The sequence below is a fragment of the Mya arenaria genome, chromosome 9 (assembly GCF_026914265.1).
Source record: "Mya arenaria isolate MELC-2E11 chromosome 9, ASM2691426v1".
NCBI lineage: Eukaryota > Metazoa > Mollusca > Bivalvia > Myida > Myidae > Mya > Mya arenaria.
Window position 1 is genome coordinate 42,022,852 of NC_069130.1, and position 27,258 is coordinate 42,050,109.

The 27,258-nt window shown below is 32.5% G+C and overlaps 2 protein-coding genes across 8 annotated transcripts in view; both read right to left on the minus strand.

Moving 5' to 3' along the window:
- Positions 1-27,258, minus strand: part of LOC128203320 (protein polyglycylase TTLL10-like) — a 125,501-nt gene that overhangs the window by 43,927 nt on the left and 54,316 nt on the right. The gene's annotated exons all lie outside the window — the stretch shown is intronic.
- The window catches only part of LOC128203322 (uncharacterized), a 76,946-nt gene continuing 51,177 nt past the window's right edge, over positions 1,490-27,258 (minus strand). For all 6 annotated transcript variants that reach the window (XM_052904706.1, XM_052904709.1, XM_052904704.1 and 3 more), the window contains 4 exons: positions 21,365-21,515; positions 15,790-15,996; positions 14,962-15,151; positions 1,490-5,843 (listed from right to left, as the gene is read on the minus strand). In XM_052904706.1, coding sequence (XP_052760666.1) covers positions 4,589-5,843; positions 14,962-15,151; positions 15,790-15,996; positions 21,365-21,449 — 1,737 coding nt within the window. In that variant the 5' untranslated portion in view covers positions 21,450-21,515 and the 3' untranslated portion in view covers positions 1,490-4,588. The remainder of the gene's footprint in view (positions 5,844-14,961; positions 15,152-15,789; positions 15,997-21,364; positions 21,516-27,258) is intronic.

A 27,258-nucleotide genomic window follows, 5' to 3' on the forward strand; every position in this document is an offset into this window, starting at 1 on the left:
ATGATTGGGATAAATATATTACACATTTTTCATCCTCTTGAACCAATCAAAGGGTTAATTTAAAAACATTCTAAGTGACATTTTAAACAAGAACACTTACACTTTTTTGCCATGAGTTCTCTATCACATGCAAGGGTCATGATTTTTCAAGGTTGAGATGAAGTTATTACAGATCATTCTCATTTTATGATTTAAATTAACATTTGTATACTTTCAATAATGTGTATTTAAGTTGCGTTTAGCATAATATTTCAAAATTGCCCATCTCAGATTTAGTTTATAGATCCGTTTTTTTACTGTGATTGTGAAAAGGGTGATAGTTAATCAAATCACGCTTAAGTCTTATGAGAATTCAGATAGAACCACAGGGCCATGCTTCTTTAAAGATCGTAAGGCTTAAGATCGTAACTTTCTGGGCGTAACTCCGTTTTTGGCATAAATGTGTTCAATACAAATATCTTAGGGACATTTAGTGCATAGATTCTGCCCGTGACTGTATGATTGTATCCAAGAACTCATAAGCAGCATAAACTTTACGACTAAGATATCTTATAGAAACGGGGCCGTGGTCAGGATTAAACTCAAAACTTCTTGGGTGAGAGGCCGACGGCTTTACCGACAAACCCTTTTCACTCTCTTACCTCAGGATGTCATTGAATTTAAGCAATTTCCAATGTTTTCGTGTATACATTGGTAAAAATCAATGGCAATTTGTGTGAAAAAACACCTCAAAGTTGGCATGACCACTGACTGCTGATATTGTTGATCACACAATGGGCATAACTTTTAAACTTTTTAGCCAGACTGAAAAGAAAATTTTCTACACATAATGCAACTTGACTTTGCAGAACCACCTTGATGAAAATATTAAAATTGTTTAAAAATAAAGAGATTACATACAGTCAAACCCCGTTTTCTCAAACAGGGGTTTGAATCATCAATGACTCGAACCAGAAGTAAAGGAACGATTTCTTTATACTTAAAATAAATATTCCTGCTTGGCTCAAATTTTTCAAAGCTCAAGTTATTTTCGCTGTTCCCAGGGAATTTGAGCCAATGGGGATTGACTGTAAGTCATGTGATAATAATGTATGTATATAATCTTTAAATAAACAAAAAGGGTAATTATCGAGGGCGGCCATTATCCAATTTAGCCACTGCATGCCAGTGGCATCACTTTTCCATTTTTACAATGTTGAACATTCAAGGGACATTATTTATAAATACTTTAGCTGGAGTATTCAAGGGAAGAAATCCACACATAATGCAAATTGTCATTGTAAAACGGGTGAATTCATATCTTTTATCTGAGTTTCCATTGAATGTTGTGGTCAAGATTTAAGTTTTTTGCAAGTGGCAGCAACAGCCCTGCCACTTACAACAGTATCATGATACTTTGGCAATGACATAAATGTAACCTTGACGTTTTCTCTAACAAAAACAAGGAGAGTTTAACATAAAAAAAGGAAACCATGACAGAACAAGTAGATATATTTCAATTTTATTTCATTCACCTTTTACCCAAACAAATATCACACATACTGCACTAACAGCTATTCCATAGGTGTCAATAAATCGACCAGAAATGGTAAAATCATTTTTAGAAATATATTTATAGAAGGCAAGTGCAGGTATGTTTGCATTTGTTTTGTTTCCTGCAGAGGCTAAACCAAATTTATACCGTGTAAGTATTGCCCTGTATAGACGAATCTGCAATTTTTTTATCAAATTTCTAAATCAAATTTTAGGAATGGTAATTAAATATTTTACTAAGAATCATGTTCAGAATTTCTTTCATATTTCTTTTGATAAAATAATACCTGAAATTTTAACAACCTGCATTTACCCATATTTATGTCGAGTTTAAATTTACTGTAAGACACCTTTAATCACTTTAATTGTAAGTGGTGATATTCTATATTTTCTAGCTTAAATTAAAGGAAATTTAAAATAAATATATAAGTATGATGCCTTCCTGTCTTGTCTGCATTCATCAAATATTGATAAATTTTATCATTCTTATAAATGTTTTTGAAAAGCTATTCCCAGTACACACAGTTATATTTCTCCAAACCACCCCAAAAAACTCCATACCAAAAGATTTAAGGGAAGAACTATTATTTTTTATTTATTTTTACACCAATCATAAATTCAAATTCAATAATATCGCAAAATAAGGTAGTCCAAATTAGTCTCCAGTGCAATACGGCTGTAACATTAATTCCACTTGCAGCTCGCTGCTGACATCTCGCCAAAAACAAGTATCATTAAATGTGCTTTTTTAAAATTACTACATAAAACAAAATAATGAGTTATAAAAATTAAATTTATTATGATTGTGTCTTTTGTGTAATCTAACCCAGTTCTGTATATAATACAAGGGTCATTTTAATAGTACTGCGTTTTGATTCGGATCTCATATTTGACTCTTGTCGATTTTTGCAGATTTTGATTTCCCTTGGCTAGTGCCTCGTGAAATCCAAATGTTAAAACACTCGAGTCTAATACAAACTACTGGATCAAAATGCAGAAGTAATAACCCTTTTTCATTTCCCCCACCATGGAAAGGGTGAAATGGACATGTTAACTGTTATTTTAATATCATAAACTTATTGTTCCGAAGGTGAGTAAGGTCCTATTATCTCCCAACGTATCTCAGGAAAAAAAAAAATGCACGTTTAACCTACAATTACCATTATGAATAGATTAAAATTCTGTCTTAAAAAAAGAAACCACAAAAGTGGTCTTCACAAGGGAAAAAAATCAATGCTCTCTACCACTTATAATCAATTTACTTATTGATATTTGAATGAAAAGTATAAATATGGAAATTATAAATAATATGGACGGAATGGTGAGACATTATCACAGTCTATTACCTTTTAAAGCATCACAGAAAATAAAATAAACAATGCAAAGTATATGTAGATCAATCTGATATAAAAATGGATTTAAATCGTAAAAAAAAAAAGTTTAAAAGCTTTTTTAAATTAATAATCGGACATAATCTGGCTTTTTTTTCTTCAGAATATATCAAGTTTAAAAAATGTAAAAAAAAATACAATAATGTTTAAAATAGAAATTTGAAATTATATCTTTTCAGCGATTGAACATTTCAGTTTTGCTATTCAACTGTGAATGAACGCACTTGGTCAATACCTGGCCGATTTGAAGTCCTAAGAAAAGTTTAACTTTATGGTTATTCAATGCACTGACCTATGACATGTCATCAAACACAGATGAACCACGTGTCTAAAAAGTTCTGTTCTTATAATTACCCTCGATCTTATTTTAAAAATTTCTATGGGATATGCAAACCAAAATGTGTTACAGACATTTAAAAAATGTTTCAATTGCTTGTTTGAACAGCGGCAGTATCTTAATGATGTTACATTTTTAATCAGCGTCACATTCAGCATTCGACCAATGATAAAATATTCCGTTCTTATAATGACCCTATTTTTTTTAAAATTCCTATGGGATATTCAAACTAAAATGCAATTTTTATCAGCTTCACATTTATCCTTTAACCAATGAATCACTTTTGAAGCTAGCGTTAGATGTTGATAAAAATATACGTTTCACCGAAAGAATATCGCCACAAGGTGAAAGTATAAAGATATTCATAAAAAGTTTACATAATATCAGTTATTTCATAAGGATAATGTCACATTCGTTAGATTATGAATGCAATTGATTAAAATATACTTTCGTCGAAGAATTATCGCCAGAGGGTTACACAAAAATGATATTCACAAATGGCTGATATAAGTTAATTCATTAAGATTTTCCTTACCTCCCAAACAAAAACAAATATAACAAATCAACATATAACAATACAACCAAAAACTCCAAATTTAGCCATTAAATATGTGTAAAAAAGCCATTAAATGCAGATCTACAATCGGTCACATTTTTGGCAAAATGCTCTGTCATCATCTATACATGTTAAACTTACATAAATACAAAATATCTATTTTCAATGTGATAAATTACATAGATTAGCAATATCTTTTGAAAACAAACGACAATATAAAATGCTAAAATCCTATAATACTGAGCATAATTATTAAAAAAGCAAACATTAATATGTAGAAAAAAACATCCTATAATATATATTGTTGGTTGAGTACAGAAATGGCAAAATATTCACATGAGAAATAAGGGCCTATAAATTAGGCAATCAATAGATTTGGGGGCATCATATCAACCAGCGTACAACAAAATTTGTAATTTCGTGGATTTTAATTGATTACTTTAAACCACGAATCAGAAATATACCGTAATTCAAATATTAACTGGTAAATCTTATTTAACCTAGACTAGTATTTCCTTCGAAAATATGTTTTTTCAAAATATTTGTCATTTATAACCAAGAGCAAAGAATTAAAAAAAAATCCTTTGTCTGATGTGCTCGTTGATAACTGATAAGCCCTAATGTACATGTACACTATATGGCTAAATTTGTCAAATAAAACATCTTCAGAGACAAAATGCATCACTGAAATAACAAGAAAAAACATAACACAGAATGCCATTACCACAAAAACAATTTAACAGAATGGAACATATCTCATGAACAGTCTTGTTAATATTCAAACAACTTTTGAACTGTAGCACCTTGAGAATTCGCTCCCTTGTTTGTTCCTACGCTTCCACTCTCTATACAAGAACAGCTTTCCCTGGTTTCTATGGCAACACCTTCATAACTGGAAGACAACTCAAGTTCAACTGAAGGTGACCTTGCTGCACCTTTTGTCTTAACAAGTTTTTCACCCTGGCTAGAACCACTTGTTCCTTTTGTTTGAATTGTTTCCCTTTTAATGACCTCAGGTGGTGGTCTTTTTACTTTTGCCGAGTCTGGCTTTTCTCGTTCATTTGACTCCGGATTTGTATTGGCATTTTCATTGATGTTCAAATTTTTCAGAGAACTTAAAATATTCTCCTCTGTGTGGTTGTTAGAAATCTCTGCAAGATCACCAACCTCATTTTCCATTCTCGGGCCTTTCAAAATGTCATTGACATTGGCTTGACCAATGATTTCTTCACTACTTTGGACCTTTTTATTAGCTTCTCTTGCACCAGGTTTGCTCTGTTCTTGGGTCTGTCTACTATATTTATCAGCTGTTTCAAATTCATCATCTTTGACATTTTCAGACTTGTTTTGCATTTCCTGAGCTGCACTATAATCATTTTTATTATCATCTTCAACAGCATTTCCTTCATTTTCATCTGTTTCATCAGCTAGATAGGCATCATCGTCACTCAAGTCATCATCAGCTTCTTCAAAATCATCCTCATCATCTTCATCAAAGGCTGTACCATACTCTGCATCTTTCTGAGTATCAACTAAGTCTTTCAAATAAAACCCCTTCTTTCCAAGATCAGTTAAACTTCTATCAAGAGAAAGACAAGTTTTACCATTAGTTTCTTTCAAATTCCTTGCACCAACATCACCTTCACAATCATTTTTCCCCTTTGTATCTGCTCCATTTTGGTTCCAAGCTTTCATGTTCTTCATATCATTAGTTATAGGTGGAAACAGGCTCCTTGGTGTTGCACCAACAGAATCAAGACTATTTGCCGATCCACTCATACATAGGGTTGGCAAATCCATCTCTGTCTTTGGCCTTTTAAGTTCCTGAGCTCTGACCTTATCTACCATCGTCTTAACCTCTTTAACGTCTTGACAGAAGGTATTTCCTCTCACCAAGAAGTTGTCCACATTGTCATCATCATCTCCTGCCGCTTGGTCTGCTTGTCCGATTTCTTCAGGAACTGCAAAGATTGATTTCTTCTTGGGGTTATACTTTGCTAGCTTCCATCTGTGTTGGGGACAGAAACTGAAAGATACAAATTGAAACCGATTACACTGACTGCTTAACAAGAGCAAAATACATTTAGTAACCCAATGGCAACACATTCTGTTCTTTACAGGCAATCAAGGGATATAACTCTATAAATGATAAAGCCAGAGATAAGTTGTACAGGAAAGCAACTACACTGACTGCCTATCAAGAGCAACACAGTAACTCAATGCCAACACTTGTTTGTTCTTTACAGGCAATCAAGGGATAGAACTCTATAAATAATAAAGCTAGAGTTGCTTTACATATATGAGTTAATTATCAATAACATGTGTGCTAAGTTTCATGTAAATATCATGCCTAGTTTGATTTGTAAAGCGGTACCTAACATACCTAGTTTTTTTATGTAGTATATATGCACTGTGCTGTTTGTGGAGTTTTGTGCTGTTCTTCCATGTTTTTTGTTTGTTAATTTTTTTTTTTTGTTCTATGTCTTTGGTGTTTACCCAGTGCCATTAAACCGGGTTTATACTTTGTTTAAACTATTGGCTACTGAGCTTGTTTCTGTAGTTTTTCACATAAGTATTGTTGTGTGCATGGTAGCCATGCCGACAATTATGTCAACACCTGAAGGCTATGACAATACTTTCACTTTTCCTTCTCAAAACAGATGAGGTAAAAGTGTCAACTGAAAGCAATTATAATTCATCAGACCTATAGATATACAGCAAAGGTAATGTGCAACAAAGCCTTGATTTGACACATTTTAATGCACTTAATTTCACTGAACATTAAATTTTGAAACAGCAGATGTATTTTTTCTTTTTTTTTTGGAAATAATTAAGACAGATGTCCATGGTTAATGAGCAGGGCTTACATTAAGAATTTAAAATTGGAAGTAAACTTCGTTTTTATTCAAAACATGAAGGTTCAATTCTCTTGTACATCTTCATTTAACTGCACAAGTAAATATATAATTTGGATGTATTGTTTGCAACTAAAAATCAAGCCCAGTTTCCACAAAAGTGGGTTTAAACAAAACCATTTTAATTCAATAGTATACTATAAGAATCGCCATGTAACATTTAAACGCCATATTTGATATTTTAAACTTTCAAGCATTCACTTTCGGAAATTGTATACAATATGTAGGAGGTTTGGGTGGTGGTGTGTTAGCTTATTAATACTTGCACTCGGGCAAGACCTATTCTGCAAGTGCTCCTATAAGAGCGTCATTTTACGTTTTTGGAGCATAGTGCACAGACAGAACCCAGGCTCAAGCTACCTTGCATGGTTCGATCTTTAACATGCACCAGTGTTTAGCACTGACCCCCATTTAACATCCCTCCAGGAAGACGATTAGTATTTTTCTGCAGTGGTGCAGCGCGGAATCGAACCACTGACCCCTGTATTGACAAACAAATGTGTGACCCCTGGACCACAGTGCGGCCACAAAAGTTTGGAAGTTTTAGCCCATTTCTATGGAGTAAAACACTTCCTTTAACAGAAGTCCTAGCCTAAATATCTGGAAACTTATTAAGCTTAACAGGTTTTTAGCTGGGTTTAGTAGCGAAAATATAAAAATTCTTTTTAAATAAATGAATCAGGGTTCATTATGATTATCGTAAAGATATATCCTATTTAAAGTCTAAAAACTCTAAAAACGTCTCAAACTTTTTAAGCAAATAATAGAAAAACTTAAAGAGAGAACCAAGCTTGATCCTGTTGTATGGGATTTAAAAAGTTTCCAGAAACTAAGGCAATTAGACTGTGTGTGGCACGTTTTATATTTTTAGGCTCAGTGTAATGAAAGAAGGAAATTATAAAGAAAATTGTAAAGATTTATGTAACAAAACTGCCACTCGAATGCAGTTTTCACCCAAGCAAAGAACATTAACTGTTTTTCTTTACTAAATTTTCCATATACAAGCTGCAGGTGCTTAAATTTTTCCATATTTTATGCTGTAAATTATGCATGACCACTTTTAAAAGCTCAACAAACTTTGAAATGTAATTATAAGTCAATTTGTTTCATATGATTTAGAAATATATTCTATTATATTTTTTCCAGTGATTTATGGAGGTTTATCAGTGAAATAAAAATGATAGTCACTCTTTTAAATAGTGAAATAACAGTTTGATATTGATCAGTGTTTTGAAATTTTGGCCTGACTCTCACTTAACAAATAACAGTGCCCAATTGTTACTTTTAATTTCACATTGATATATGCATCTATTTTTTTCTGTTTAAAAGGGTCATTTCTTGACAATCAATGAAGCTAGAGATATTGGCCTTGCCAAACATGTACATATAAATATAACCTCAGAGACAGCCCTCTGTTGACATTCAATTGAAACTTGGTACGCATGTTGAGGACTGTTTACATTCAAATGAAACTTGGTACGCATGTTGAGAGCTATTGACATTCAAATGAAACTTGGTACACATGTTGAGGGCTGTAGACATTCAAATGAAACTTGGTACACATGTTGAGGGCTGTAGACATTCAATTGAAACATGGAACACATATTGAGGGCTATTTATGTTCAAATGAAACTTGGTACGCATGTTGAGAGCTGTTGACATTCACATGAAACTTGGTACAAAACTTGGTACACATGTTGCATATGTACCAAACTTCAATTGAACTTCCACAGGGTTGTCTCTGTGCACTATAATAGCAAAAGGTGCTTATAAGGGCCCTGAGTAATCTAAAGGGAAATTGGGCCCCATTAAGGCCGTGAAACATCAACAATCCAATAACACCACCACTTACTTCAATAAAATAATTTTTTCTTCCCCAAAAATAGTATATGAAAGGAGACTTTTAAATGGCAAACAATTTAGTAAAAATTAGCAAGTCATGACTCAATGAATAAGTTTTCCCCAAAGCCACTGAACACAGCATACAAGCAAATAACTTCAATTAGAACATGGGGAAAAAGCGTTTCATATGTAGACCTAACATTTCTGCTAATTGCATTAACCTTTTATTATGGTGATTGACTGTTTATCACAAAGAAACACTGTTCTTGTTTTGTTCTTGTTTTTTTCTTTCTCTTCTTTTCATCCTATTTATTGGACAGGTTTATTTGTTCGTGTTTTATAATGTTGCACAAGAATACTCTTTGAAAGCATGCTATTAAAAAAGTAGTAATGAATGAACTTCATCAATTATTATCTTATTATTGTACAAGAGAGCTGCTGTCAATGAACACAAACATTCATTTGTTGCTTTCTAATAAAAAAGGGACATAACTCAACAGTCATTAAAGCCAGAGTAATGGTCCTTGTTGAACATGTGGTTATTGTCTATGGCAACACGTTTACCAAGTTTCGTTTGAATATCTTAAAAACATTTTCTGTTCTAGCCAAGGTTATAGTTTTTGTACAACAACGCTAACAATGACTACACCTATGATATTATTAAATATTATACCTTAAATATATGTGTCCCTTCTTTGTATGTATAAAGACAATTGGTCTGTATATCAATGTATTTTAATACAATCGAGTTGTGTGACCTCAGCGGTCCATATCATTATAATCTGGACCTCGCCAAAAATATTATATGGACTAATGATGTTATAAAACTGGTGAATGCGGTTTGCAATTTTCGCATGTAAACATTATTTGCTTTGTTCAATAAAACATCAAAAGCATTTTAAAATAGTAAATGGTTAAATAAAATGTTGGGTATAATATAAGAAATATAACACATCACGTCGGGCCATAAGGAATTATAAGGAACAGCCAGGCGGCTGTCACTGGCCCATCTTTATAATGTCATATGACCCTTAGTGGTGTGTTTAATTTATTTAAAAAAAAACACGACTTTTGTATTGGGAAAACAGACTTGTAGAAATTCAAATGAAATTAGCCTGCATAAAAAATTATGTCCACAACTCCATTACATTTGAATATTTTACATGTCATATAATAATATAATTATTATACAGTTTTTTAAAGGGCAAAGGAGCTTAAATTTTCATGTTATTGTTTTAAGCTTAAAAGTATTTGTGGTCTAATATATAATGCAATATTACAATCTTGCTCGCACGTTTACACATAAATTTATCAGTTTGAGTTTGTTATTACAATGATCAGAATTTATTACTTGGGTTTGGTTCAATTAGACCTAAAAATTAGTTACTGCCCTTGGATAATCATTGTAAATTATTGTACAAAACTTCGCCTACATTCTAACAAACTGTACAAAAGGCCAGTATATTATTTTTCACCTTCAAATACAAATCAACTTTTATCCTCAATTATCATAACTTTTCATTAGTTTTACTGCTGCAAAAAAAGTTTTAATGCTTTAACACTCGAATGAATAAGTAAATTAAAATATCGTAGCCCATATAATGGGTTTCCGAAGGTGTGAAATCTAAATTTTCCCAAAAACTTGGCCTGCATATAAAGATGGGAAAAAGTCATAGAAATTTGATAAAATCATAGTTATGTTAATGGCACATATGCATGACTGGCCACACGGTGTCATAAATTTAGAAAAACCTTTAGAAGTTTTTAAACCCCCAGTTGATTTTGCAACAATATACAAAATTTGAAATTTATTACTCCTCAAGCACACATTAAAAAAACCTGTCAGCACATAAATTTGAGCTTCAAATAATCATGAACAAAAAACAACTTGTTGCATCATTTTAGTCGTGAAATTATAAAGTTTACCGCTCTGACATGCAAATATCATTGAACTTAATGAAATCTGTACATGCACTTTTTTCATCGAAGATAATTATTGCTCATCCATGTTGCATGCTTTAAATCAAAGACTGACAATTTTCTCTACCAAAAATCAATCACAATTATTGATCATTTTCCATAGTTACAAAGCATGTTTCCATCTCTCCCTATCTGAACTATCTCTGGTAAATCAAGGCTCATCAACTTAATGAAGGGAAAATATAGAGGTAGCTTGAACGTTCATTATTCACCAGGGAGACGCAGTTTTAAGGTGAAAAAAATATGCCATATATCATTCTTTTGATATATCGATGAGTTTATGATGAAAAATAGCTCCGATCAATTTCCCATCATTATATAAATGATACCAAATGATAACTTTAGATCCAAATATTCATGTCATTAAATTGAGGATCTGTCTATATTGATCTTAATAAGAAGACTTTTAAAATAAGTTTTAAGAGCCTATTTTGACAAGAAAAGCTATTTCAATAACAATTTTATACATGATGTTCACATGTGTTTTAAACATAGGTAAAAATATATCATTATAATTCTACAAAGTGGTAAATAAAGGTGCATCATTTCATTAAAAGGATTCGTCCACTTTAAGGGCCAGTCAGACCTAGCTGACATAGCTTGCCGGAGCTAAGGCGGAGCACAAAAATTGCCAGGGAATGTTACCTCAGTACAGCAGCACAGCCTTATCACATCACTTAGAATGAAAGTGGATGGTCAGAACATTTTCAGAAAAATCAGTGTAACAAATAGTTATAGCAGAGTGACACAGTATAAATTTTTGAACATGCTCAAAATTTCAGCCACTGTTGGCCTCAATAAATTATGTACTCTACAGGTACATTATGTACTATCGTAGTCCTTCAGATGAACTAACGATGTGCTACCAAGGAGACACCATATTTCTACTGTACTAATACCAGCATAAATAAATACCAGTAGTACAAAGTAACGAAACAGTATCACTTCGCTATACATGTAGCTCCTGTCAACAAAAGCACATTCGTAGAAGAGAGGTGGGGCCTCGAAATAACATCGGTGAAAGCAAAGTGGTTTTTGGTTGGTAGCACATTATGCAGCTCTTATATGCCATTACTACAAAGGTAGTGCTACAGACAATTGTGGATTTTTGAGGAGTTTTCTCAACCAAACTCTGCTGACTTTCTTGCTGATGTTAAAAATGTGTGCTCCGGTTTAGAGACCATTTCACACAGATGATGTTTTCGACAGTGGAACTGCAGAGATAAACATCTCTCTCCTAGGTATAAAACCACTCCTTAGATGGATTTTTCATTAACTGGTCCCCCTGTGGCCCGTTGCAATAACATATCTTAGTTATTTACTTTATAAGCTGCTTAAGAGTGCTCGGGGACTCCCAAAAGGTATGAACAAAAATATGCGATAAACTCCTTAAGATTTTATTTTAGTTTTTATTGAAATTAAGGAATGCATGTTTATGCCCAAAACAGAGTTAAAAGGTATTTTGAATTTTAATGTATGCTATTAAATTTCATTTGTTGTAATTTTGATCTTTGTAGCTCATATGTTGATGTGATAATTTGTTTACATATATATTGTTTACTTCTTCGCATGCTCTATATTGAAGTGTTATACATATATTTATATAAAAAAAAAATTATTAATTTTTTTGCTTAAGTACAAAATTACATAATGACAGACTTAAAATGAACCGTACAATTTTTATATGAACTTGACTCTCCCCAAAACCAATTCAAGTTTTCCGAGTAATCGAGTACCCCCGATCTGAATATTGTCCGAGTACTGGAGTTCCAATTTTATTACACGTTATATCATTCTTACTAACAACTAATACATAGACCACCTGTCCTTGACCTTAGTAATAAATAGTATAGTCTGTTGACTTTTATTACCAATTACCCAAGCAGCTATTATCTATAATATGTTTTCATAGTCTCTGGTAACATTTAACACATGAGCCTGTCTTCTTAGAATAAAAATGAATTTCTAAGAAATAGTACTTGAAAGGTTGTATAATTTTTCTTCTTAAGAATTGCTGTTATAAGGGACATCTTTAAGCTGCACTCTCACAGGTTTACCGTTTTGAATTTTTTTTTTTTTTTTGTCTTGGAATGAGCCAATTTCTGCGTAAATATCTGCAAACCAGTGATATAAGACCGCTGATAAAAGATCTGGTCGCAGATTTTCATATTTCCATTCAAAAATCAATGTTTTATGGCTAAAAGCGTTATTAACTTTTACTGTTTATGAAAATGCATAGAAGATCAAGACTTAATTATGAAAATCTGTGATCTGATTTTTTGTCAGCAGTCTTAATATGACTGGTTTCCATGCATTTTCGTACACATTGGCTCATTCTAAGTCAAAAATAAAAAAATGGCTATCAAAACATTCAATCTGTGAGAGTGCAGGTTTAAACCATCTTTGAAATAATCTTGTTTTTGTTGTTGTCTTTTCATTGGAGTGTACTGAAACATTATTTTTAACTTTATTTTTTTCATGATTTATAATCAATTAAATATTCTAAGGAACACCTGGCCACACTTAAAGTCATTTATGAAAGAATTTCTTGCATTTTATACCTTTAATTTGAGTATAAGTGCAACAGTTTCTTCTCAGGTAACATTACATAATGTTTCTTGCAGTTTAGACTTAAGGTACATGACCACGTTCCTCCGAAAAATATGAATGTCGGCCGATTTTAATGAAACTTGGAACAAACAATCGTCAATGACTGTATACTTGAACGAGGTGTATTTATTTTGATTAAAAATCCCGTTGTTTGTTGATTTACAGCGCCACCTAGCGGACACGTGCTATTTGGCGCAAACGTTGATAAAACCGTAAAAAATATTCAATTGTACGGCTTGTTTTAATAAAAAAAATCGGAATATAATTTATTGTATGCTGAATAAATAATCCTATAATTTTAGTACTAGTACTTAAGTTTTTTATTATTAATTTTAAGTTTTATGGCGAAAAGCCTTATATAAGGAATCGTCAAAAACAGATACCCATCGATGAATGTGACGTATTTATTTCGAAAACGAACTCGGGTAGGGTATGTTTTTATTATTTCATAGGAAATGGAATAGAATGATTAATATAATTATATAAAAAAATAAAAATATGACGGTGAGGTAAATTGCTGAAAGATATAAGTAGCATAAGAAAATTGATAGAGTTAGCGTGATTTCTACGCCACAGTCAACGTCAATATAAAACACGTCAAGTTAGTGACGCCATGGGTTTGTTTGATGCATGAGAATAGTTATGGAGTGAAACGTTATATTCGTCCATAAATGATGGTATCTGTATCTTTTTATTGTTTAATCTAATATTTGCCAGTATCAGAACTAAGTGGAATATCAGAATATAGTAAGAAAATCAAATTCTTGCTACCTGAAAAATATCTACAGAATTGAAACACTAATTTACGGCTTGTATTAACCTATTAAAACTGGGATAAAATCATAAGCCATAATCGATTCTTAGTTAAATTAATTCTATTCTCGCTAAAAAACGAGAACGTCACAAAATAAATCTGGCGTCTGAATTAAAATTGATTTCCTTGCAGAAATGAGATTGGCTCTTTCAGTATTGTTTGAGACTATTATTCTCACATTCATGTCATATGTATTAGTTTACATACATTTTATTCAACAAATCTATCAAACATCAAGATATCAGCATCATATATTATTTTCTCCCACCTCAGATAAGTAGATCCATTAATTTAACCATGCTAGAAATTCTTATCTTGCCCATGGGCGAAGATAAAATGCCCGTATGGAACTTCTTTTTATGGTCACCATGTAAACTAATACATATGACATGAATGTGAGAATAATAGTCTCAAACAATACTGAAAGAGCCAATCTAATAATAGGATTATTTATTCAGCATACAATAAATTATATTCCGATTTTTTTTATTAAAAAAAGCCGTACAATTGAATATTTTTTACGGTTTTATCAATGTTTGCGCCAAATAGCACGTGTCCGCTAGGTGGCGCTGTAAATCAACAAACAACGGGATTTTTAATCAAAATAAATACACCTCGTTCAAGTACAGTCATTGACGATTGTTTGTTCCAAGTTTCATTAAAATCGGCCGACATTCATATTTTTCGGAGGAACGTGGTCATGTACCTTAACCTCATGTTACAATTCCATATTTAGAAATCATTTCTTTATAAAGGTATTATTTAATTAGGTGGTGGTCATGATTTTAAATAAATTCTTAGTTATACAACAATTGTTTCTTGGTGAGTTTTTTAATTGTTAGTTTTTTAAATTGTGGCATTAAAATATCACTTGATTCTTTATTAGATACAACACACAACAGTTTTCTTTTCTGACCTATTTGGGGCTGATTTTTAATGCTAAAAGATGCTTTTAAAAAGAGTATAACAATGCCTACGCATACCTTTTACAAATTCCACGCAACCATGTATCGATACTCTTGAAGTGGTACGTCTCGCTGTGATAGCTTTTCGCGGTGAACTTGTAGCTGTCAAATAACTGTACTTTGCCGTTATTCCAGCGAGCGCCGACTGTTTTGTTCCCCTCTCCCGCCCATATTTCTACGTGTGTCATGTTGTGGCGCTGCTTCTTTGCTAGAAAATGACAAAGATATTTGAAATCATTCATTTTTTACCAAGGGAAACAGTGTCCATCCTCAAACCAATGAGGCTTTGGGTTCAATCCCAATCAGGGTGAGAGTGGCATAGTTGTATCTGTGTCTGCCTCTCACCAAAGAGGCTTTGGGTTCAATCCCAACCAGGGTGAGAGTGGCATAGTTGTTTCTGTGTCTGCCTCTCACCTATAATGCTTTGGGTTCAATCCCCAACAGGGTTAGAGTGGTCCAGTAGTTATGGGGTCAACCTCTTAACCAAGAGGGTATGGGCTCAATCCCCACCAGAGGTCTGATCTCATGACCTCTCAAAAAGGAATACATTCTGGTTACTAACCCGAAAAATAGACCAGGATAGATTCATGGTATCAGTTTTCAGTTGTCATGCTTCACAATACAGCCAAAACACACCAGTATAAACCAGTGATTTTTCCACTTTTAAGCATCATTTTGGCAATAGGGGAATAATACTCACATGATTCATATAATGTTCAACTTGTTTCCGAACCTTGTAATCAACAGACCTATGGTAATATTCATGAATGGCTCATTGTTGCTTCAATTGTTAAGAAAAACATTAGGATTTTAAGGGAAATAGGATGTCAAAGTATTTATTTTTACATTTAGGATTGTAGTAAATCGCCGACACAAAGACAAGATCTCCAGGTTTCATCTCCTTTTTGCTCGGAACATTGATCGGCAATGTGTCGAACATGTACGCCTGGTTCCACGGCCCCATAATGAAGCCAAAATCATCAACCAGATCCCGCATCACCTTTCGAACCAACCCACAACAATCGAGGAAGAGTTTGGACTTGTATTCCGGTGCTGAAAATTAAAGGGAAAATTAAGCATTATGAAAAGTGACCCTTTCGTTAAGCACATGTGTAAAGATAGCTTGAAAAAATATTTCCTACCACTATAGGCACATCTTATAATGTTCACACTAAGTAAATTGGGTGTTAAGTACGTACCCTCATGACTCTGCCAATGGGATTGCCAAACTGATTCTGATGCATTATGACTTAGAGTATATATTGTGTGCTGGCAAGTAAACTTTGTGAGAGATATTTGTGCCAATTAACACCAAGATAGTTAATGTATATTTTCTGTAGCTTTAGGCCCCCCAAAAACAATGATTTGACTAGCCTGGTTACATCCTTTTTAGAAACAGATAGGGTAGGTTGGTTTTCATTTTTTTTTTTTAAGGCTTTATGTAAGAACGTCATTGTTATCAATGGCGAATGGTATTAAAGTTATCTTTTGTTTAAGATTTTAAACCACATGTTAAAACACACACTTATGATATATATATTTTTAATGTCTAAAACTGATTATAAAATGGTAGGATTGCGCTTATTTCATAGGTTGGGTTAGGTTACGAACCCATAACAAACTATTTTTCTTAGGCCTTTAACAAATAATTAAATCAGCAGTCGGGCTGATGAATAATAAATATCTGACAGATAACTGTTCGAATGGCATAACTCACGATTCCTGCATATTGGTTCCGTTTTTCACTCAAATTACAAACTAAATGAAAAACAGTTATGACTTACAAAATTAAAAATATGCAATTGTAAAAATAAAATCTTTTTTGCAAAGTCATATTAGTTTCCAGCCTCATGCCTTCCCCAAATAGGATTACAGGACAATTATCAAATCTTATAAGAAGTTTATAACTTCCAAATTTCTGTTCAGTTAGAAAATAACTGCCAAATTTCCAATTATACTCATTAATTCAGGCTTTAAGTGAGTAATTTAGAAACTCACACATGGGCACTCAAGATAGTAAAGAGGCATTTGATAGGCATTTGGCGCTGAACACTAAGAAAGTTAGCTTTAATTTTTGGTATGGACTAACAGATTAATCATTTGAAAAACAAAAATACCAAATATAAACACTATATCATCCAGATTTTCGAGATATACAGACCACATTATTGATCATATACTGTATAGCATATTAGATTTCCTACATTATTGTATGTAAAAAAAAATAATGAATACTTAAAAAAATCTCAAAATATAATGTATGTGACATAGTTCAAAATGAGTCTGTTCCACAATTTCCAGAAATTTAATTAATGAGCAATTGATGTTTCATGTTTTTTGCATAAATATTTGAAACTCTTTAAGTTCAATTATTTTACATTAAGAAATCTCAGAAATTTTTAGTATGTACAAAATTTGGGCTGTATAGTCTAAAATTTCAAAGTGCTAAGTATTTAACTTAACCCTTGGTATGATACAATGTAGGTAAGCCTCTGATGATATAGGCATCATAAAATGAGAAAACACTTCAATTTGTATGGAAGCACTCAAATAATGAATCATTAAAAGGTGCAGCGAAGCTTTAGAATGCACAATTTAAATTCAAAGGGTTGAAATTGATCCTGAACAAATAATAAACGCTTAAATTATGATAATGGTTATACATATAACAATTTAATATGCACCTTTTATTTTATTTTAACCATTTAAGCAAACTTCTCGAGCAAACATCATTAATTCAATGGCCATGATAAAAAAAACTGTATCCATCACCTTTTAAAGTTGTGGGATGAAACAAAAATATGATGACAATGTGTTTTTTCTACACGCCTTATATTTTATGTAAAATATCACCCGGGGGGTAATTTGCAAAATATTTTTATACCAAAAGCAAAATTTGTTTGCCCATGCATGCATGCAAAAATGCCTCACTTTAGCAGATCTACTCAAGGGTATATAGTTAAATTTCTGATTTACGACCTTGCTTTTTTTAAAAATCACTTCATCAAAATGATTCATCACCAAAATGAGGCTTAGTTCAAAAGTTCTATTATTCATGCTATACTTAACACATGGCTATAAGGTAATAAATGAAAAGTGAAATCCAAAAACGCAAATGTAAGCGATTAAATTAAACAATTTTTTAGGGGGAATTCAAGTGTAAAGAAAATAATTGGTATTATAGGATTTATGTCCTGAGTACCCCCTCTGAGCATATACAAGTTTTTACAATGTTGCATGGATATGAAGAAAATCTTTCAAACAGGGTTCAAGAGAGCATAAGAAGAAAGCAAATACCCTCAATCCATTGTCATTATTTATACAATCAAACAATTGTGTATTTTATTCATTTATTAAACTGCAAACTCTAAGTCAGTAAACACTGATTTCTGAACAATGTGAAGTACAGACAACCAATTGTATTTCTATTTGAATGATACCATATATTTTTCCAATTTAATGCAATTTGAAAGTTTCCTGTTTTATGGACAACTTCTTGCATTAAGAGGGGTTATGAAACACTATTTATACGTTCAGCTATGATGCACATGTATTTTAAAGTTGCATGTTGGGTTTAAAGGGGAACAAGCATTTTCAATCTCGATGAGGCGACCAGACATGAGCATGGAGAACTTTGAACGGCCGCCACTCTGAGACACGCAGTATGATCAGAACGATCTAGGTTACTGATGAAAAGGTCTTGTGTTGCATCTAACCAGCTTGCAGTCAATCCTCCGGTCCTTGGCTTAAGCCCTGCTGGCGGTGCTCCATGGGTTGCACCCACGGGCGCATTGGCTTATAATAGACAGAGCTTGTCGAGACCTTTCCATCTGTACCTCATTCACCCGGATCAGTCTACCAGCAGGGGAAGTGTGGCCAAACAAAGTTTCCCTTGGTCTCGGCCAAGCTGCTCGTCGAGAGGGCCCAGGCCAAGTACAGGGAAACTTTTGTTGAATTTTTTTATTTAAAACTTATAGAAAGAAAACATTCTTTCACTTACTTGATTTTCCTTTTTACAAAGATGCTATATGTTTATACAGATTAATGTTATTTTATTTTTTTCAAGGCTTTAATATATTAAATACGTAACCCATTTGACTTTAAAGCTCCACTCTCACAGACTGAACGTTTTGACAATTTTTTCTATTTTTTGTCTTGGAACGAGCCAATTTTTGCGAAAAATCCATGGAAAGCTGTTATATAAAACAGCTGACAAAAATCTGAACGCAGATTTTTATATATAAGTTTTTTCTGCATTTTTCTTAAACTGTTAGTAATGGTTTAAGCCATAAAACATTAATTTTCGAATGGAAATATGAAAATCTACGATCTGATTTTTTGTCAGCAATCTAATATCATTGGTTTGCAGATATTTATGCAAAGATTTGCTCTTAATTTCCACAACAAAAAATACAAAAGTTGTTCAAATGGTCAATCTGTGAGAGTGCAGCTTTAATGATAAATATTTGTGTTATATTTTTATCTGTACACAAATCCAGCGCTGTCTTTTGTTTCAATCATAAAAGTCAAATGAGTTAAACACAATGGGCCGATTGTTCAGAACGTTGTTAAAGTTAACAACGGGTTTAACAACATTGTTGTTAACTTTTAAAGGTGAAACATTTTATGATGGGCTCATATATTTCAAAAAAACCAGTACAGCTGAAAGAGTTGTCTCACCTCTTGTAAGGAATACTGCAGATCATAAGTGTACCTGTGAAACTTACAGAGCAATATTGATTTGAAAGTTAACAACGATGACGTTAATAACGATATTAACTTTAACAAAGTTTTGAACAATCAGCCCAATAACACAAAAATTTTTTTTTTGCAACAATCTTATATTGTGTGCCTTTAAAAGCTGTTTATGAGATATCTCTTCACACATGTACTTCATACAGTTTCAATGATACTCACAAATCACTTTCATCTTGTTCCCGTTCATTCCATATTAGCTACGTACATTTAAATGGGCGAAAGCAAAAAGGATCTAATTGACATTAAACATGAATGCTCTTCAACTCTTTTCATTATTGAAGCCCTTGATATGTAAATAAACATGTTACTACATTTTACACCAGGCTTAGTCATGACTGTTTGACGTAAGATAACATGGCTGTGTGTTCTAGATACTGGTTAAGGCGGTTTAAACTGAAACATTGGGGCTGTAATTAATACAACTGTTATCCTTAACCTTATAGTCACGCCTCAATGATTCCCTTCAGTCCATTGGTCAGTTATTTTTACAGTCCAATGAAAACACTTGGATTCTAATCGTAAAACCCGGATGGTGTTAAGCTGTCAAATAGAAGTAAACAATATACCCTTGTAGTTCTTAAGTGATTGAAAGGTCCACCAAATTGAGAGCCAAGTATTTTGTACATTGTATTTTGCTTATAACGCTTACTATGCGACTATATGAATTCATATATAGAGCCATAATGTTACATACAAAATGATCTACTTACCAGAGTTTTAATGATAAACTGTAAGACATCGAAATTAGAATTTTGGATTCACAAGCCCTTTTGTACATCAAAATTTTTAAAGGGACTTGCTCTTTTTACGGACCAAAATTATTTTTCGCGGCAATACATTTGAAAACACTTATTTTACGGTTATTTTACTCTATGATATTGAAATTGTATAAAAAAATACAGTTATAGTTTGAAAAAGTATTTTGGTTTTAGTACGGTGCGAACCCATGCATGATGCTGGTTAAGTCAAGAAAAAATTAGAAAACTGATGCCCGATTGATACTATATAAGGCCATCAGGCAAGTGATGGATATTTTGACTTCTAACAATACATTGATAACATCACCTGATAATCAATCAACCAATCAAACTCATCTTCATAGACAATATTTGAGCAAATGTCAACTTTTGCTGAAGGGTTACAAAAACATGAGCAAGTCCCTTTAATAATAATTGCTTATAATTAACGCAACTCATAATTTGAGCAAGCGCTAAAAGCATCATATCAGTGCAGAACTATCAGGATTGTGCTTATTTCAAACCCTGCATGAACCATTTTCTGCCAAATTTTCTGCCAAATAAAACTCAAACTTATTTGGTGTTCCCACTTATTTGACCTACGCACTACATGTCGCTCTTCCCTTACTGTAGTCATGTGGTATTTTGACTTGAAGGTCAAATAACTGCCAAGGTGTTAGTTTCATTAAATGAGTGTCGAATGATGGTAAATTGTTGCGACTTTGTGAATATGATATATAAATGCAATTAATATGGGTTGATGTTTGTACACAAAATGGAAAAGCTAACTTTACCATTCCTCCTATTGATGACCGCCTTTTAAATAAATTCATTTAGTATGTAAATTATAAATGAACAATAATACCCTTTACAGACAGGAAGCGTTTAGCAATCCCGTAATATATAATAAAAAAGATTATACTTACAATCAGGGGCCCAGTACTTTTTTGCGTAGGGGTAACCGTAATACTTTTTCGCCTGGTTTAAGAACTTCTGTCTCAGGGCGGCCATTTTTTCTGGCGTGGCCTTGCGAAGTTCCCTCCTCTTCCGCAACAATCGCTCTTTTCGAATCTCATCCTGAAAATAAGGGCATAATGAAATTACAAGTTGCGAAATCGTTGGTTTAAATGTTCTATTTTCCTGAAATTATGTTTTTATAATGTTTCTCCTCACTTTGGATTTTTGTTATGTAAATATGTGTTCTATAATTAATGCGAAATTATTAAGCCAACCAGATAGCATATTTGCTCAGTTACTTTATATTGGGAAATCCACCAATCAATAATTATTGATTGGCACTTGCAAATACCATACTTAATGTTACGCAATTAAATTTTTGGAACTATCAAAAAGAAAGAAGTCCAAGAACAGGGTCTTTTTACCCTTCTTTGGCATAGCCAATATTCCGCTACTTCTGCTTGCAACTTAATCGTTTAAAGGACAAAAAAGACGCACTAAATATTACATAGTAATGAAAGGAGATCTTCCATTATGATACCTATTGTTACGGCAACTGTAAAATATTCTTCCATACAAAACTCTGGTTCAGCTTTCTTTCTAATTTATTCATAGTCGTCTTGAACCTGGTCGTAAATTGAGCAAAAACACCAAGTTGCTTTCGATCATAATGATTTGAAAATACAATAATATACATGTATACAAACATGAATTACAAATTATAAAGATTTATTGCACATTATTTATTCAGCGGCTGAGTGTTATTACCTCACTACAGACTGAAGTTCTTTATAAAGTTTCAATGAATCGAGGTTAAAAGCAACCATAAATTGCATTTTAACCCAGCTGCAGTACGTATATTAAGATCTACATGCTATATACAGTCAGTCTTTATGGACATTTTATATATTGAAGCTTAATAGCCCAAGATAATACACTAAGATTTAAACATCTCTTATCTCATATAGAGTTATGACTGCACTGAGTCTTGTGCTGTACCAGTATATATATATTTTAGGGCTGCTAAAATTATGAAACACAATCGGTCAAGGCCACCTTTTAAGTGACCGAAGCGTTTGACTGTCATGTTCATCAAAAACTTTCAAAATTATTGAATTAAAATCCCGTCCAACTACCGCATTGGCAGAAACATGAGCAGAGACACTATTAGATGTGCACCAACTCATTCACTCAGCCTTTAACTCACAAGTTCATAAATGCTCTAATAAGTTTTTACTTTTTTCTGTATAATAAGACATGCATGGTACCCTTGCTAAAATCTCGCTTTGTCATCATCATCATCATCATCATCATCCTACACAAATTTTGACGAACCAATCCTGACGAACCAATCCTGTTTATCATAACTGTTAATATTTTGCAATTTTCATGTTTACATGAAGAAAGACAGATGATCATTTTAACCCAAAGCTCATAAAATGCAGTAAGGTAATGCTGATTTTTTAGAGGTTGTCTGTCGCTTGAAAACAAATTGGAGTATCGTGATTGCTTTTGTGTCACTGGCGTCAATGACAATTTGCCGTCATTCACCATTGCTATAAGCAAAAATAACATTGAACATATTAAAATAAAATATGATATAGTCCTTGCTTGGTGAAACAATTGTTGAGTTATGTCCCTTGTTTTACAAAAATATACCAACAAGCTTTGGCGATTGCCTTTCAGCACTTTTGTTCTTTTTAATTATAATTCTTTGGTTATATTTAACTGAAGTTTTGATTTTTAGGCTGAATATGAAAATTAAAAATTGTAAAAAACTTAAACTGCAAAAATAAAATATATATCATATACATGTTATATATAATATATAGTTTTTAATCAACACTGTGCTAATTTTTAGGGACTTGTACCTTAAAGTTTGCATTAAAATCATCCAAATGTTTAACACATTAAGAGAGAAGAATCATGAGTCAACTGTATAAATATTATTTAGCACATTTTCACATTTTGACTTTAAAATGACCTTGACCCTTGGTGACCTTAATGGGCACTGAGTTAAAAACCTTGACATCTGAACATAACTTACCACAAACTTTTAAACCAATACATGTTTCTGGTAAATAGTAATAATTGACATGGGGTATATATAAGAAACGGTGGCTATTTTGGCCCATGTTTTGGTAAGCATTACAATGTAACCAGAGGTTACACCTGCAGGATACCAGCTGCCCACCTTGCAAAAATGAACTTCAGATATTATACCCTTCCCCGCTCTCTTTGCAGACACAAACAAACCGACTCATGATTTTTGAGGGGCAGAAGTAAAAATCATTTTTGTGAAAATGTGCTCATTTCCATGATAAAACAGGATCAAATGAGTTAGAGCTTCATTTTGCCAAAAATGGGATTGCACCGCTAGTGAAAATTTAATTATTTTTGGGTTTTATTTACCGAATTCTGTTCCAATTATTATCTGCTCTCCAGGTTGCTGTTTTAAGTGTTTGTTCATAAAAGTTAGTAAAATTACTCAATTTCAACAAGGTTAAAAAAGAGAGTTGCCGATATAAATTACGAAGCGAGCGTCTTGTGCCCATAAAAAGCACAAAATAGTTCTTATGCAAATTAATGCTGTCAATATTTTTTAGCCGTAAATTAGATGAATTAAGATGTATTTTTATAAATCATTTAACTATATAAGGCAAGGTAACTCTTAAATGACAACATTATAAATCTCCCATACATTTTACCATATAAGGTTCATTAGCAATTCAAATCTGAATCAAAATTTGAGGATAAGCAAAAAAGATATTAAAACTATACAAAACTGAGGTTGTTCGTTCCACCCTCACATAAAGACCACAAATGCATAAACCACAATGTATTATAATATTAGTTTTTATATTTATATATTAACAACATAAATAAAATCATCATGGGTGGAACTACCGGTAATGTAAGAGGGGGTGTAACTTAAATTCGCAACCTTTTGACATGCGCCTTCCCTCAAAACTGAAATGGATATGTATAAAATACTGGCGGGGGTGATCTGATGGTATTTCCCCCAACAATTTTTTATCGATTCAAGACAGAAATGGTGAATTTTTTAGTGTATTTTATTACTTTTTCTGTTTGATATGGACATAAAAAAGTAAACTTGGACTTTTTAGGGGTACCCTTGATCCACTAGTGATCATCACATATCTTACACAGTGATCTCCCTTGATGAGAATTCCACTTCAGAAAAAAAAAAACATGCAACATACATGTGTACCAAATTTCATTTTAATATCTTGAATAATTTCAGAGTTCTGGCCAACTCAAAGTTTTTGCATGCTGATAATGCGACCATCATACAGGTAGTCGCTGAGACAGAGGACAATTCAATACTTCATATAAGATTTTAGTACATTGTCATTAAATATATATAATGACAATGTACTTAAAATGTTCTTGGAAGAAATTATATGTTGAAATGTTTAATGCTTTCCAATTTGTATCTAAAATTATATCTTTACCACTGTGTTCCTGCAAAATTAGCGACGTCCATAAATATAGCTCCTAATTCTATGAGAAGCAAAAAAAACATCACTCAACCAACACAATTAGCCTCTGCAAAGTAATAATTTTCAGAAATAACAAGACGCTGCTTAATTTGTAAGATTAAAAGACAGTGTTCTATCAGTCTGTATTATTGATTGGCCAATGTGACAGAATATTTTGCGACGAAGCTTAAATTTTCCTGTAACTTATATAATAACACTAGCAGGGTTTTTTAAAAAACAACCTTTTTGCTAGGCCTTAATTAACAAGATTACATTTGGTTTGGGTTGCCCCAACCTACCAACGAAAAAGGTGCCGATCATACCATTTTTAAGGTCAGTTGGTTAAAAAAAAGATATATGTATTATGTGTATGTTTTAATTAATATAAAGCTTATGTAAAACCATTAAAGCTTTATACATAAGATTACTTTAACACCATTTGCCAGTGATGACAATAATATTCTCATATAAAAGCATTAGCAACTAAAAAAAATAAATAATAGTCTTGGGGGCCCGTAACAGTAAATGCCTTAATATTTGCTGTAAAAAATGTTGTATATAGGGGCTTACATAATTATAGCTTTTATCTATCTAAGCTTGATATTATATTTTAAACCTCTCAGCCCCATATATATCTCTAAATTTTACCTACATACCAAACCAAAGGAACCAAATTTGAAAAAATATATTTTATTTAATTTTACTTTTACAATTCATTGCCAGGCCTAGGGGTGTTGCGCTGTTGCATTTTTGCAACTTCCACGCCCAAAGATAGGGTTAAAAAGGCTGATATAAAAAACTGTAAAAGCTGTAAAAAATCATATCGGGGTATACGGTTAACTTTTGTAGATTTCTTACTGGAACCTTGTACCTTTTTTCAACCAAAATCACATATCTTTGTCCACCTACATAGTTTCACTAGAAAAGGTTGTCATTAGAAACTGAAATAACTATTATAAATGTTTTCTTTTATATCAAACGATTTATCGCCATACGCATCATGATACACTGATAAAATATTGTGATAATATTAACGTCCATCCCTATAGGACATGCAGTGTTTTCACCTGAGCCTCAATTCAAAATAGCCGCTGCAGCTGAAATTCTCTCAATAATGATCTTCCTTTATGTTAAAGCTGCATTCTCACAGATTCACTGTTTTGACAACTTTTTTTTTTGTGATGCAATTTTTACGTAAATGTCTAGCTGGACCATAGATGTAAGACTGCTAAAACAGTTAATCGATCGTATTTACGTTCAAATTTTTTATATTATGGCGTATTAGATAGATTCAATGTTCAGCAGTTTCCCAAAAGATAGCGATCTGTTCTATTGTAGGTAATCTTGTACGACTAAATTGAAAGCATTGATACCTGAAAATCAGCTGATTCTAAGATGAAAATTTTTTTTTTTGTCAAATCTGTCAATCTGTGGAGTGCAGCTTTAAATGGCAGATTATAATTAACCATGAATACAAATCATGCTGAGAAGGAGGACGCCATATTTCCTTACCTTTTAATATTTCAATTCTGCTTCCTAATTTATGTTGTCTGTCAGGAAAGCAGGTTTTAATTCATTAGGAAATAAATTGATAGAACAGCAGGGAAAATCGGGAAACCGACTTATGGAGATGGTGAATGTATCCAGCTATAATAGTTGTCATAAAGTCCGGGATTCAATTCATTATTTCGCTCGAATATCAACTCAATATGACACGAGGCCTTTGTAAATTAATGAACTGGGGCTTAATTCGATGCAAATCTATCCTGATTCTAATTGCATAAAATGGTGGTAATTTTGAGCTCTTATAAATATCACACGATATTAAATGGCCGATTTTAAAAATGCCATTACACTGGTTTCCACTAAGCTGTGATTACCATAGATAAACAAGTTATTACAATCAGATTCCGCGTACATCTATGGGACATGACTGTATCTTGTATATGTATTATTTTTGATATATTCATTTTGTAAATTTGGTACATTAATTAACTCAATATAATTCATTTAAGTTAATGGTGTAACAATTGATATATATGAATATATGAAAACTATACCCTTTAACATTAATTGTAATTAAATATGGTTAAAAATAGTTTAGTTAAGTTTAAATGACTAAAGTAAACTAAACTAAATTTGGTTTCAGTAAACACAGTGCATTTGGTAAAATTTCGACAAATCAAGGGCAGTAACTCCAGAGAGAAGAAGTGCAATCTGGCTGTTAATCCAATTAATTTGATTGAGATACTATATTCATAAACATTTTTATGCAGTTTGGTAATTATTTTATATTAAATGCTTAAGTGAGAGAGCCAAAAACAGAGAGTGAATTTGGTTTAAGAAAACAAATTGAAGTT